The sequence below is a fragment of the Sinohyriopsis cumingii genome, chromosome 5 (assembly GCF_028554795.1).
Source record: "Sinohyriopsis cumingii isolate HCF-2022 chromosome 5, ASM2855479v2, whole genome shotgun sequence".
Classification (NCBI taxonomy): Eukaryota; Metazoa; Mollusca; class Bivalvia; order Unionida; family Unionidae; genus Sinohyriopsis; species Sinohyriopsis cumingii.
The window spans coordinates 79,221,770-79,236,673 of record NC_142965.1 but is presented as its reverse complement, the minus strand read 5'-3'; the positions used below and the strand labels follow the sequence as shown (position 1 = coordinate 79,236,673).

General features: G+C 33.5%; 1 protein-coding gene across 8 annotated transcripts in view; it reads left to right on the top strand.

Annotated features, from left to right (window-relative positions):
* Positions 1–14,904, top strand: part of LOC149799563 (6-phosphofructo-2-kinase/fructose-2,6-bisphosphatase-like) — a 171,226-nt gene that overhangs the window by 143,152 nt on the left and 13,170 nt on the right. For 2 of the 8 annotated variants that reach the window (XR_016421188.1, XM_089958896.1), the window contains one exon: positions 2,353–13,259. The exons of the other annotated variants lie outside the window; for them this stretch is intronic. Coding sequence is in view for 1 of the 2 variants with exons in the window: in XM_089958896.1 (XP_089815022.1) it covers positions 2,353–2,400 (48 nt within the window). In the remaining variant the exon portion in view is untranslated. Of the gene's footprint in view, positions 1–2,352; positions 13,260–14,904 lie in introns of those variants that run through there. 8 annotated transcript variants of the gene reach the window in all.

The following is a 14,904-nucleotide window of genomic DNA, read 5'->3' as shown; positions in this document are numbered from 1 at the left end:
TGTAGATACACCAAATATTTTATTTTCATCTGATCTTATCAAATTTAAAGTTCACTTCTCTCGCAACACATGGGAATAGCTTGCTTAAGTAGGGATCAGGTTGTTGAGAGAGGAAGAACACATAGGTAACTATTCCATCCACATATCGTATAACAAAGAATGTTTGTGCCTAACTAATCAGCACTGCCGTCAGCGCATCAGATCTCCAGAGCTTTTTTCTCAGCATGCAACATGCTTCATACCTTGAGTGGTTATATACCTGGATGCAGTTTGCCTGGGTCGCTAGGGCACATTTTGGAATCAGTGCACCTTGTTTATTTAATAGCATCAGTTTCTCATTGGATTTCAGATTGAAATAGGGATTGTGGGTGGTTTCCAATTTACATTGAATTTTGTATGTATGGTGTACTGTTATATGTCTAATCAGGATTACATACAAATACAGTGTGCAAAATAATTCAAAAATCTATTACACATTTTCAAAATAAAGTGAAAAGTAGAAATAAATGAAAGAAGACCATAATTGGATTCTGCTTTGAATGGTAGATCCATTTTTTAAAGATATTTGTTGAAACGCTGGAAGGTTAATGGTAGTGTTGGTGGGCAGGAGATCATAGTTACTGTTGGAGTGCAAACTGTTTTCTAGTTATACTTCTGCAAATGCAAACAATAAAAAAATGATTATATTTTTCATTCTTCGAGTTGTAAGAAACTGTTTTGTAATATGAAGTTTGATGTTATCTTTGTTTAGTCTCTTGGAAATTACCACATTGTGATTGCAAAAATTCTTTAAATTACAAGTGCAGAAAAATGAGAGAAATTATTTTATCAGTACTTTCTAAATAAATAATATTTTAAAAAATCATAAATAACCAAACAGTTTCTAATTGCATATTTAATGAGGTACATGTGATTTTTGTCTTACAGTTAGTTTACTGCTCATTTTGATGGTCTCAAGCATACTGACCTACTTTCAGTAACCAAAGCATACTGACCTACTTTCAGTAACCAAAGCATACCGACCTACTTTCAGTAACCAAAGCATACCAACCTACTTTCAGTAACCAAAGCATACCAACCTACTTTCAGTAACCAAAGCATACTGACCTACTTTCAGTAACCAAAGCATACTGACCTACTTTCAGTAACCAAAGCATACCAACCTACTTTCAGTAACCAAAGCATACCAACCTACTTTCAGTAACCAAAGCATACCAACCTACTTTCAGTAACCAAAGCATACCAACCTACTTTCAGTAACCAAAGCATACCAACCTTCTTTCAGTAACCAAAGCATACCAACTTTTTAATAACTAGAGCATTACTTGAGCAATAGATTATCACAGCTTAATTTGAAGGATTTTTGTGATTATTTTATTCTTTACTCAGGTATCAAGTCTATCATAAACTTTTCATTTTTATGTATCCTCCATTTTAGCAGAGCATGTTATGCCATGACTCTAGACTGTCCACCCTGTCCACTACCTTTTCCTTTAACTTATCCTTTTCTGCACATCAGTTCTGCAACATGTCACTATGACTGAAAGAAGATAAATGGTTTCTGTACAATAAGTTCAGCATAGTGCAATCTTTGAAAAATACTTGAATTTGAGGGTTTTCTTGAAAAATAAGTTAAGTTTGAAACTTGAATTTATGCAATATTGATGCATAAACTGAATAAAATATATCACTTTTTTAAGTAAAATTCTTTGTTATTTTTGTTCTTTACTAGTATAATAAATAAAATGGGATACATTTGTATGAATCCATTGAAATATGTTGATGAAATTTGTTTTTACTTGGAGTGCATCATTATAAAGCTGAGACAATTCATTTTGTGAGACTTGTTTTGCCTTTTGACCTTGGAGTCAATGTCCCTCTCATACAAAATTTAGGGTTTGAGTTAATCGTTTTAATTTTCTTATATATCCTAAACCCCTTGATCATTTTTATTTCTATTTATGTTGAATCATTATGAAGACAGTTCTTGCTTAAACTTTTGACCTTGTGGTCAAGGTCACATTTTACAGCAGTGCTTTGACATGGGCTTAACATACAGACCCTGGCCATCTTGTTGAATGTGCAATCCACACTTGATTAATAATCACCACCCCATATAACACTGAAGCTGGCAGAACTTTTCATAGTATCCATATCTTTTAGGATTATTGATTTAAAACACAAAACCCATGGGTCTTTTGTTCCAAGTTAAGGAAGAAATTTGCTTGATGTCAGAAATAGTGTCAAAGACAGGAGTCTTCAAATTTAATCCAGTACTTTAAAACTCATATAAGCCAGCATGGAACAGAATATATGGTTGTGTGTATGTGAATGATTTCTCTTGATTTTCAGGGTGTGGCTGATCGTAACTCTCCCAATGGGTCCGACCCTGATCACTGACCCCATCTCTCTTATGAAGGGGAGATAATCCTACGGGAATTATGACAAATCCCCTTGGGGCCAAGGCTGTTTGAAGAAAGGGTTGTCACCACAGAGTAATCAAAATCATCAGTTCCAAAGACATACACTTAGTCAAATGATGTGAATGATACACATGCTATGTCATTGTAGAATTCCATTTCATATATTTACAAAGATGTAGATTTTGTCATGGGACCATGCTCAAATATACTGAAGTGAGCAATATAGTATAATTACAATATTAATTAGACAATATATATATATATTTTTATCTCAGGTGGTGGTCTTTTTATAATGTATTATGTGTAAAGGTCCATGCCATCTAAAGTTTCATATGCCATCAATTACACTTATTTGACTGTAACAGGTAAAGTGTTGTCCTTTTCTGTCCATCGGTTTGTAACACATTAAGTTATGTGCTTGGGTCAGTTTGGCACTATGGTGGTGACTGTTCTCAACTTAAAACAAAATGTGGAGAAAATTAGTGATTCTTAAAATAGTTTGAAAAGTTTACATCTTACAAACAATATAATAAATACAAGAAATCATAAATGATACAGCTTTTATTTATCGTCATAATTACATGATCTCGTCAAGAAATCATATGAAGGGAACTTGATTCTCCAGGAAATATTTGACCATCATGGCAACAGGTGTCTGCCCTTCTGTCTGGATAACTCAGGCATAGTCGTCCAAACACAGACACTGCAGCATAAGCAAAGGCATGAGTTACTACTGAAAACAGCAGATATGGGTTGAAGATCAACAGAAAGAAGAGAAAGAGAATGGCAGTAGCTGAATTATTGAATATTTGTTTTATAATTATATTGGGTATTATTGTCCATCAATAGATATTTCTAATGAAATTGTTTGTTTTTCATTATAAGTTACTTTTTTATTCAAGATCACAAATCTTAGTAAGATTGTTTAAAACAAAATTCTCCATACGTTTGTTGGTACACATCAGGTTTTATCAGTGTGTTATGTCACTTCATTTTGTATGTGAATGTGGATACATTCTACAGTCTTTCCAGTGGCCCAAGTTTTTCCAACTTTTTTTGGTCAGACTCCTTATTTTTCCCTTCTTTTTCTCCTAAATTGCACCACTGGCTCAATTTTGTTAGCTCTACTGGTCATAGAGCAGAAGAACTTCTGGAATGGTCTTTTATCTGCTAGCTCAAGCTTTTTATCTCTACTTGAATCTCCTAAATGATCTGCAAAATTGTCATTAAACTTCACACACACATTTATCCCAAGGTCTAGTTGGTCCTGAATGAAAATGGTGCCACTTGGACATCCAGTATGGTCACCACAGTGGCCATCTTGAAATTCTTGTACTTCAGAATGAAGGTCATATTAGCATGGATTTTCACTAAAATTCTTAAGATATCTACAATGTAGTTCATTGTAAATGAAAATGGTTCCAATCTTGCATCCATTATAGATGCCACTGTAGCAATCTTGAAATCATTCATAGCTGAAAAATATTCAGAAATAGTTTCAGCACTTAGCAGTTTAAAAGGAAGAAAGACTGTTATCTTTGTTTCCTGGAAATTCTTTTCAGCAAGTAGAGTGTCAGCCCCTTCAAGGGACTTTTGCTTTAATTTTATGTTGGAAAGCAATTACACACTGCATGAATGGCAAAAGCAAAGCTTATTCAGGTATGGTCTCTGTAATGTGGAGCAGGATGTTTATGTAGATTGAGGCAACCTGGACTGAAGAGATAGATAATATGCGAGGTTATGATTTTGTTCAATTTTATAAAGGGATGTCAAGTAAAGGTTTTTTATTTTTCAGTAAGTTACAAAAAATTTGATCTTTTTTTTTCTTCTTCTTTAATCTTACTTTTTCTCAAAGAGTTGCTGGAAAGACCAATTCAAGTGCATTGTTGATTCCAAACAGAACTTAATTCTTGTTTTTCACAAAATATGGACATCTATATTTAGAGAAACAACATGAAAGCTTACTTTTTTTTTATCTTGTATTGTTCTAGCAGTAATTTATTGGTACTTTGCTTTCATTGCAAATATTACATAAATTTCTGCTCATCCTTGAGCAAACCATGTGACAACATGGGAATTTTAAATTCACTATGAATTTTGCATCTCACTTCTCCATAATGAAGCCTTTTTTGTACTAAGCTTTAAATGTACCAAGTATGTTATTTGCTTGTTTCCCTTGCTATCCTTGATTGTATTTGTGAATTGTTAGGATAAACCACTGATTAATGATACATTCATTAATGATGTTACTTGCATAATGATATTTCAAACAGTGTTTGATTGGTCAGTTGAAATAAGTTGACTTGACACAAGATCATGACAGATAGCTTTTATGCAAGTAGGATTTAAATGCTTTTTTAACTTGTTTAATTCTAACCTCTTTACTTGATTTGATACAGAAGACAATGTGATAAAACAAAATGCATAATTAGGCTTTCAAGTAAATCTCCATGTACATGACTTTGATCGTCGATTGACACTAGTCATGTTTCAGTAGAAGATAGCATATCATGGTTAGGATTGGTTATGCTGAAGCCAGAATAAGAGATAAAACATGATTTTAACTTTGACAAGACTAATTATTTGGCATTTATTTCTTAAAGTGTTGCCAGCATTAGGCATTACCAGCATTTTCATTGTTTGATATGTCCTGTATTGTTATTCATAATATATTGACAAATATATTTAAGCAAATTTAACAAAATATGATTTATTTTTATTAATTTGCAAAGTTAACAATATTGATTCTAAATTCTGCATCCTAATCACCATTTTGACCAATAAAACAAGTGGTGTATCAAAGTTTCATTCCCATTCAGCAAATAGGGGCCTATTTTGGGGGGGTTGGGGGTCAGTAAGAAAAATTGTGATTCACACCTACCCCTGCACATTAAGCAGGTTCACAAGTGATTGGGGTGCACTAAAATGAGGGAGTGTCTGGATGTCAAGATGGACACTCCCATCCATTAATATGAGAGATTCTTGTCAAACTATTCAAATTTTGGGCAAATGACATACAAATGGTAATTGCTGATGCCGTAAGCGCCACCTACCTACTGCCAGCTATCAGTTAAGTGATGCTATTCCATATTCTGGTTCTCAAACCAGGTGATGTTTGATTTATTGCATATTGATGTCAGAGGTGTCAAGCTTGTCTGTTTTTCATCCTTGGTGATAGAGGATGACCATGACAACACTAACTGGTTTTGGTTTCTGTGATTATACGGGTGACTGATCAAACCAATTCGTGCTCTGAACAATCAGTGGAACACTTGACAGGAGATGCTGCTGGGGTCTGCTTGGATGTCAGACATATACTTATGTGGTATTCTGACATCTTGACAAGTTCAGCAGTACAAGATATACCAACTGTTATACTTTGTGTTAAAGGGCAAAAATTGTCTTTGTAATCTTATTTTAAAAAATTGCAGTGCTGATTTGTAGATATAGATGTCTCTGTTTTGGGGATTCATCAGTTTTCAAGTAGTTTATTTTTGTGACTTGGTCAAAGATTGCCAGAATTAACTTGAAAGTGGAATACAGTTTTGGGGGAAAATGGTTAGATTGTGGAGGAAATTTTTCATTTTGAAAAGATGAAATGGGCACAAATTTAATAACACTAGCCCTGAGATAAATTACCGTATAATTTTGTAACCTGATGTGTTAACATCTGCTAGGATTTTATTTTTAAAGGAATTCAGGAACCAGCTTTTAATTGAAAAGCACTGTTATTACTGAACATGAAAATATTTGCTAATTGGATGAAAATTTCAGCTTCTTGGTGAATCCACCTTAGTGGAAGCTTGACATGGGGATCACTATGGTGTTTGTGTGCATGTCCATCTATTAATAGATTAAAGTAAGTTTTAAAGTTTATATGGCTTGTGGGGCCCCAAGTTGTCTAAAGCACTCTCCATCACGGATCACTGCCATCTCACCTCTGTCTGCGTAGGTTCGAGTCTCTGGCTCGGCCAATGTGGATATGTGAGAAAGCTTGTTGCCATTAGCTTCTCGTGGGCTGGTGGTTCTTTCTGGGGTTTTCACGGGTTCTTCCTCCACCATTAATACTGGCCACCATGTATAGCCTCTCTTGTGCTGAAAAATGGTGTTAAACCCTAAAACAACAACAATTTATATGGCTTGTACCAAATATAATCATTTAAGTTGATCCAGCTGTAAACTGCATAGACCATGGTCTGTCATTGCACAATGCACCAGCAGATACAGGTCTCAGTAGTTTGTTTGGAATAATCAGCAAAACAAACAGCATAGATCCTGATCTGCCAATGCATTATGTGACTGAAGATCTTTGTTTATTTAATTTGCACTTTGCCCTTTTTCATAAGCAAGAATATATGGTGCATCTTTAATAGCTAAATAAAAGCTGGACTGGACATAAAGAGCAGTCTCTTGTTTTCTTAATTTGGCTAGAAAATTAGATACATTACCCAGACTATATAACAAACTCGTGGAGCAAGTGTAGATAAATCACCATAGTTCTACTTTTTTAACTTTTAATGTTTTATATTTTTTTGATGGATTGTCAAGGAATATCATTGCAATCTGACAATTTTAGATGAGAATAATAATAATAATAATAATAATAATAATAATGAGGACTTTGTTTAGTACCTAATCTTTAGAAGCTCTAAGTGCTTTACAACATTGGACAACCCATAATGTTATGATTACGAAAAGCAAACACCATGAAATTAGAAAAACATAAAACATGCTGAAAATATTTAAGGTAGGAAACATTATTGGTCTTTAAGTTTGTTCTTGCAGTCGAAATAGGTGAGTTTTAAAAATAGGCTACAACTTACCATGACATTCTTTTTTTCATATGGACAAATAAATAAAATGGTCAAGGTGAATGTTTGGTGGATACTTTGAGTTTATCTAGTCTAGACAATGAGTTTATCTAGACACTGAGTTTATCTAGACATTATGGTTGTGTATGTTTATTGCATGGCTATGTGATTGTTAAGCCATATCTCATCAGTCTTATTCTTTTCAGCTTTATTTTTTTATAATAAAGGTTGATTAATTTCAGCAATTTCACAGAAACCAACCATCTAACATTCTGACAGTTTGATGTAGAAGGAAGCTCCTGTTACAGAAAGCAGAGAGTTTTGTAAATGTTGATTGAGTTTTGAAAAAGATCAATTTAAAAAATATATATTTTTTAAAAAAATTGGATTTCAGCTGCCATTAATTCATCAGGTTTATGGTTTACTTACTTCCAAAAGTACTATTTTTAGTTTAAATATAAAAAGCATATTAAAACCTGTTAAAAATTAGAATTATTAAGTATTAAACTGCATATGTATTTAATATTAGAGTTATTAAATAGCGTATTGAAACCTAATGTTAGAATTATTAGATATTAAACTAAATATAAATTTATCAAATATTAGAATTATTATATATTTTTACAGCATTTTGAAATATTAAATATTAGAAATATTTATATTAAATAGCTTCGTAAAACCTATTAAAATCCCACCATTTGAGTTTAAAAGTATTTCAGCATCTTATTTGGAAATGATTGTGACTGTTTAATATTTAATCATTATTTTATCTTTGGAAAGAATGATTCTTCACAACAATAGTTTGTTTCCCCAATTGATCAACCAGAGACCCACTTAATCTTTTTGAATTTCGTGACTACTTTTTTTTTTTAAGAAGCCTGTTTTATTTTTGAAGTAATCTTCAGTAAATTGTTTTGGTTTTGAGAAATTCTGAAGTAATTTTAACTGAGGTACAAGAAATAAGTCTGTATACTCATGGTAATGTGAAATAATAAGGTTGTCACAGAGTAAGTTCTGTTGAATTTCATAAATCATTTCCAGTAAGCAAGGAGTGTCTATAGTAAGTACACAATTAAAAAAACATCTTCTAGGGGAAAAGTCTATACTTGGGAGTGGGAGAACATTTTCATTTTATAAAACTGAGCAGTGGGAGAAGTAATTATTCACATTGAATATATGTCCATGACATACAGCGAAATTGTATGAAGAATTTCATCAGATATTCTGAAAATGTCTTTAATGAACAGCTTATCTTTGTATCAAGGTGTCTTGTTAAGACAAGGTTTGTCTGAATTTGAATATAGTGAAGAGTGAGTGATGTATATCAGATATAAATATAGTTATTTTCATGGTTTTATATTTAATATGGTCTAAACTTTCCATAATGTATGTGTGTTTGTGACACCTTCCTTACAGGATACCTCAAGAAGTCGTTGTTAAAAAATGAAATGTACTTTATTTAGAGATCATTACTTATTCTGCATACAGTTTTGTACATCTGCTAGTGTCAAAAGACATATTACATACGGAATATTTTTTAAACTGTAGCTAACAAATATACTGCATGGAGTTAATACAAAGTATAAATCATACAGCAGCTAGTTATGTATGGCAAGTGGTCTAGACCCTCCAGAAATCCTACAGTAACTAGTTCTGTGTGGAAAGTGGTATTGACTCTAGAAATCCTGCAGTAACTAGTTCTGTGTGGAAAGTGGTATAGACCCACTAGAAATCCTACAGTAAGTAGTTCTGTGTGGAAAGTGGTATAGACCCACTAGAAATCCTACAGTAAGTAGTTCTGTGTGGAAAGTGGTATAGACCCACTAGAAATCCTACAGTAAGTAGTTCTGTGTGGAAAGTGGTATAGACCCACTAGAAATCCTACAGTAAGTAGTTCTGTGTGGAAAGTGGTATAGACCCACTAGAAATCCTACAGTAACTAGTTCTGTGTGGAAAGTGGTATAGACCCACTAGAAATCCTACAGTAAGTAGTTCTGTGTGGAAAGTGGTATTGACTCTAGAAATCCTGCAGTAACTAGTTCTGTGTGGAAAGTGGTATAGACCCACTAGAAATCCTACAGTAAGTAGTTCTGTGTGGAAAGTGGTATAGACCCACTAGAAATCCTACAGTAAGTAGTTCTGTGTGGAAAGTGGTATAGACCCACTAGAAATCCTACAGTAAGTAGTTCTGTGTGGAAAGTGGTATAGACCCACTAGAAATCCTACAGTAAGTAGTTCTGTGTGGAAAGTGGTATAGACCCACTAGAAATCCTACAGTAACTAGTTCTGTGTGGAAAGTGGTATAGACCCACTAGAAATCCTACAGTAAGTAGTTCTGTGTGGAAAGTGGTATTGACTCTAGAAATCCTGCAGTAACTAGTTCTGTGTGGAAAGTGGTATAGACCCACTAGAAATCCTACAGTAAGTAGTTCTGTGTGGAAAGTGGTATAGACCCACTAGAAATCCTACAGTAAGTAGTTCTGTGTGGAAAGTGGTATAGACCCACTAGAAATCCTACAGTAAGTAGTTCTGTGTGGAAAGTGGTATAGACCCACTAGAAATCCTACAGTAAGTAGTTCTAAGGTGTAGACCCTCTAGAAAACTGCAGTAACTAGTTCTGTGTGGAAAGTGGTGTAGACCTTCTCAGAAATCCTTCTGTAACTAGTTCTGTGTGGCAAATGGTGTTGACCCTTTCAACATCCTGCAGTAACTAGTTCTGTGCAGAAAGTGGTGTAGAAATCCCGCATTAACTAGTTCTATGTGGAAAGTGGTGTAGAAATCCTGCATTAACTAGTTCTTTGTAGAAAGTGGTATAGACCCTCTCAACATCCTGCAGTAACTAGTTCTGTGCAGAAAGTGGTGTAGAAATCCCGCATTAACTAGTTCTATGTGGAAAGTGGTGTAGAAATCCTGCATTAACTAGTTCTATGTAGAAAGTGGTGTAGACCCTCATAGAAATCCTTCAGTAACTAGTTCTATGTTGCAAATGGTGTAGACCCTCTAGAAATTATGCAGTAACTAGTTTCATGCAGCAGCTAGTATAGCCGCATAGAAATGTTGCACAAGTCCCCACTCTGTATATAAGACACCTGTTTTGTAGAGGACATAATGGCATTTTGGCTGTTTACTGCCCTTGGAAGACAGGCTTTACTTATAGTAACAGCATGCTGCTGCCTGGTTATCACAGTTATCTAGAATCATAAAAGAAGAGCAAAAGCAATCATTTGTTCAACATTTGAAGTTAATCTTAAAACTTGGCATAAATTCATATATGTTCCAACCCTAATCAATGTCATTTAGGAGCTAGAGTTTTGTTTGTGTTATTTGAAAGCATCTGATTGGTTGGTTCTTGTCAGTCACCTTGCCTTCGAATTTTCAAATATTGTAGTTTTTACTTTACATATTTTATAGAATTTAAATTAGATCTTAGCATGTAGATGAGTTTAGGTTTTTTGTTAAAACATCAGTAAAATTATGCTTAAGAAAATATCCTAGTCATTTAAAACATTGATATTAAAGGAAAGCATCATGTAAATCATCTGTTTTAATGAATTTTAGCTTGAGAAGCATCTGAGAATGAATGCCATGGATTATGTAATAGTACAATTAAGGACATTGTTTAAGTTGTGAATTATTTTGTATGACGTTTGTTTGTATGTAAATCTTGTTGAATTCTTATTCACTATAAATGTTGATTTATTTAAGGATAAAGATATTGCAGAATAATTGTTCCATATATTGTAGCTGGATTGCAGAGTAGTTACAGCTTCTGTATTAATGTTTGATATCCATCTTTTCCTTTGACATCAATGCTGAAGTTATAATTTGCCTTTAGTTCATTTTCTCAGAAACTACATAGTCCCATAGTCACATAAGTTGGTACATGTATTTATTTATGTCATATGGAGTACTGCATGTTGCATTTAAAATTTGTTTCTTGTGAACTGTATTTCACAGTTCTGTTAACCTTTTCAGTTTAGCTACTTTTGCAGGCACTTATGCCTTATAGAGTCACATATATTTGTGTGTAATTGCATTATGAGAAGCGTTCCATCCATCAGTGAAAACTAGACCTCTGTGGCTTATGTTTCTCGATTCAGTGATAAGTGATCACTTTTACATTTAAATCATTTGTTCTAGGTTGGGGTATGGATTGAGATCATTTTTCTTGAACACTTTTTCTCATTGGTTGGAATTTAAACAATAACTGCTTCAAAGGAAGCCAATAAATCTACAAAGATTGATACCTCAGGGGAAACAAAATGAATTTACAGTATTTATCTTGTGCAATTTTGCCATGCTACATGTTAGCAGTATTATCGTTATTATATATATTGTCACACACTGTTGATTAAATTTATATAATTTCATTTACCCATTGTAAAATTGTTATACCGCCTAACCTATGGAGTGGGCAGTTAATCCTACTTTATCCATCCAATTCACTCATCTGTGTTCATGGAGGAGGGGATTTTTTTTTGGGGGGGGGGAGACAGCCTACTTCAAAAAGACTCATCATGTTTGTGTATAAAGATTGATACAAATACCATTCATGTTTATTTTTTAACTTTTTAATGTTAATATTTCATAGAATTATTGCTCCTGTTCCACCTTGTATTGGACATCAGTAGATTTTACATTTCTGTTCATCAGCATTAAAGAAACAGAATACAGTAGACTGTGATATACAGTTACATGTCAGAAATATTGGAGTTTGATTTATTGATTAGTTGATCGATTGATGTTAGCAGCACATCAGCACATTTGCTACCCTCTGAAAATTGGTATGTGGATACATATCACCAAAAGTAACTCAATCATACCAAAACTAGTTTATTTTGACTATTATATTTTCAGTTTTCGGTTTGTTACACCCTAAGTAAGTTGAACTTTTCCCTCACTCTTGAAAGTGGGTAAGAGATTGCCATCTTAAAGAAAGTAACTTAATTTGTTAATCATCAATGTATTAAATCCTATTTCTCATGAAAATGTGTGAATGCATTGTATCTTATAATAAATAACTTGACCACATCAGTACTTGGGCAATGTGACCAAATATTCATGCATAAATGTTTTTTTTCTTTCATGCTATCACTTCATTACTGCCTCAATATATTAGACATTATTTTGCCATAACTTTGGTAAATTGCAATTTGACTGCATGTCAAGGTTAGTAACCCTACCATGTAAAAATGAGGCAATTGTTGGAGTTACTTTAATTTGTATTTTTCAGTTACCTATTTGTTATGCTTTCATAATCCAGGCCCAGTTTCACAACACATGAAACTTGGCATGTGGAAGCATTTCATGAAGGGTAGCCCATCCATACCAATACTAGGTCACTATAATCTAATTTTCATGCTTTTGTATTTTTTATCTATTCATTATACCATTATACCCTCACTGTCTTGGACCCTACTTCACTTACACATAAGAATTCATATATGGCTGCATTTTATTGAGAGTAACTAGTCATACCAAAAGCAAGTCATTGTGGCCTATTTTTTCTGTTTCAGTGGTTGATATTTTCTGCTTTTTTGGAGCTACTCCAAGTGTGTTTTTGTAGACAATGGGTCCATGTTTATGAGTAAACATTACTTGACGTTGTGTATACCTTTGGTCACATGCCATAGCTTGTTTGTTCTGTTAAACTTAGAGAAGAAACACTGCCATACTCACTGAGCATATCAGATCATATTTTTTAGATACGGGTATGTAGAAAATACAGAAAAATTGTCACCAAATATCTTTTTGCCTTTTGAACATAGAATATTTTTCACACAGCAAAATACATCAGTTTATAATGTCATTGTGCCTCATGTATTTTTTAAACTATTTACATGCAATCAGTGTCATTGATGTTTTGAACAATATGTTTTACTTAAATATGAAATTGAACATATGAATTACCAATGGCCATGTACTGGTATTTGTCACTTCTCATTTGTGGCAAGGCTCTTACTTGTTAAGCAGTATATACTTTTCTAATTCATTTACCATGCATATAATAAAAGCTGTTATGTAATTGTTCTTTTGTTTTCATTTATACTGTAATATTTTGCACATCTAACTTCATTCTTAGTTTAATAAATATATGTAAGCCCACTCTTACACACATGGCCTGTCAAGTTTTCATTCCTGTCAAATTATATCCCTTGAAAACAAACAAAAGCCACTACCATATTTATTTTAGCAAGTTATTGTCGATTCAGTATACAATTTGTCAGGTTTAAATTTTCTTGCTTTATTCCCAAGCTGTCAGAATTTGCAATGGTATACTGGAAACTGCTTTTCCATCCATTTGTCACATTCCTGAACCATTTGAGATATCATCATGATTTTGGTGTGCTTTTATGTCGAGACTAAACATTGTATTCTGTATTTAAAAAAAACTTTTTTTCCTGATCACCATTTGAAGTTATTCCCATTTTTATTAAACATTTTGTCAGTCCTATCCGTCATACTTGTAAAAATTAAAATCTTTTGAACCATTTGAGAGGACCTTGATGAAACTTGATATCCATTTGCATCATGACAAGCTTAGATTAGTTTTGAAATTAGTAGATTTTTATTTTTATTACAAATTGTATCCATCCATCTATATAAAAAAATGGGCTTCATTACAATATTCAATTTATTTTCTTCCTTACCTGAAAATCCCATTCTCATTGCCAATACAAATTGCATGCAACAGTAAACCAAGCTTAGGTCAAGGGCATTAATGCAGTAATTTTAGGCAGTCCACCTCTTCACTGGAAGTAGTGGTAAATTTTGGGAATTAGTTGGGAGTACATTTTACTGGAAAAGAGGATGTTTAATTTACAAATATTTCTCGGCAAAAGCAGGACAGATTTCTTGAAAATTATCTCCATATTTGACCTTGAAGTAGCAACAAATATATATACCTATGAGGGGAAAAATGAATTCATAGTATGTATAACATTAAAGAGAATAGGCATTTGTGATGGTTGAAGAAATTTAGTGTAACTTGACAATATAAATCTTCCAATAGGACAGATTTATTGGCACCTCAACGAATACTCTTAATATGTAGGTGGTCTGACTGCAAGAGTGGTTTGAATATGTAGATTGTCTGACTGAGAGAGTGACCTGAATATATTTGTGATAACAACAAGAGTGGTCTGAATATATAGGTGAAGTGACTGCAAGAGTGCTCTGAATAGGTTGGTGATCTGACTGCAAGAATGGTCTCAATATGTAGGTGATCTGACTGCAAGAGTGGTCTCAATATGTAGGTGGTCTTACTGCAAGAATGGTCTTAATATGTAGTTGGTGTGACTGTAGGGTGTTCTAAATAGTTGATCTGACTGCAAGAGTGGTCTCAATTGTAGGTGATTGACTGCAAGTGTGGTCTCAATATGTTGGTGGTCTGACCACAAGAGTGGTCTGAACATGCAAGATGTTCTGTATAGAAGATGGATCTAAATATGTAGGTGATTTAACTTTATAGGATGCAGTTTGATTATCACACTTCTCATTAGCATCATTGATGGAATTTAGAGATAAGTTTGTATACCCCTCCAAGAATGTGAAATGGACAAATAGTGTTACATTGCATGCCTCATTGTCAATCCTGTTTAAGTTTTCCATTTAGGTCACTGCAAATGAACAGTCATTTTGCATGAACACAATTCTAGCATCATATACTG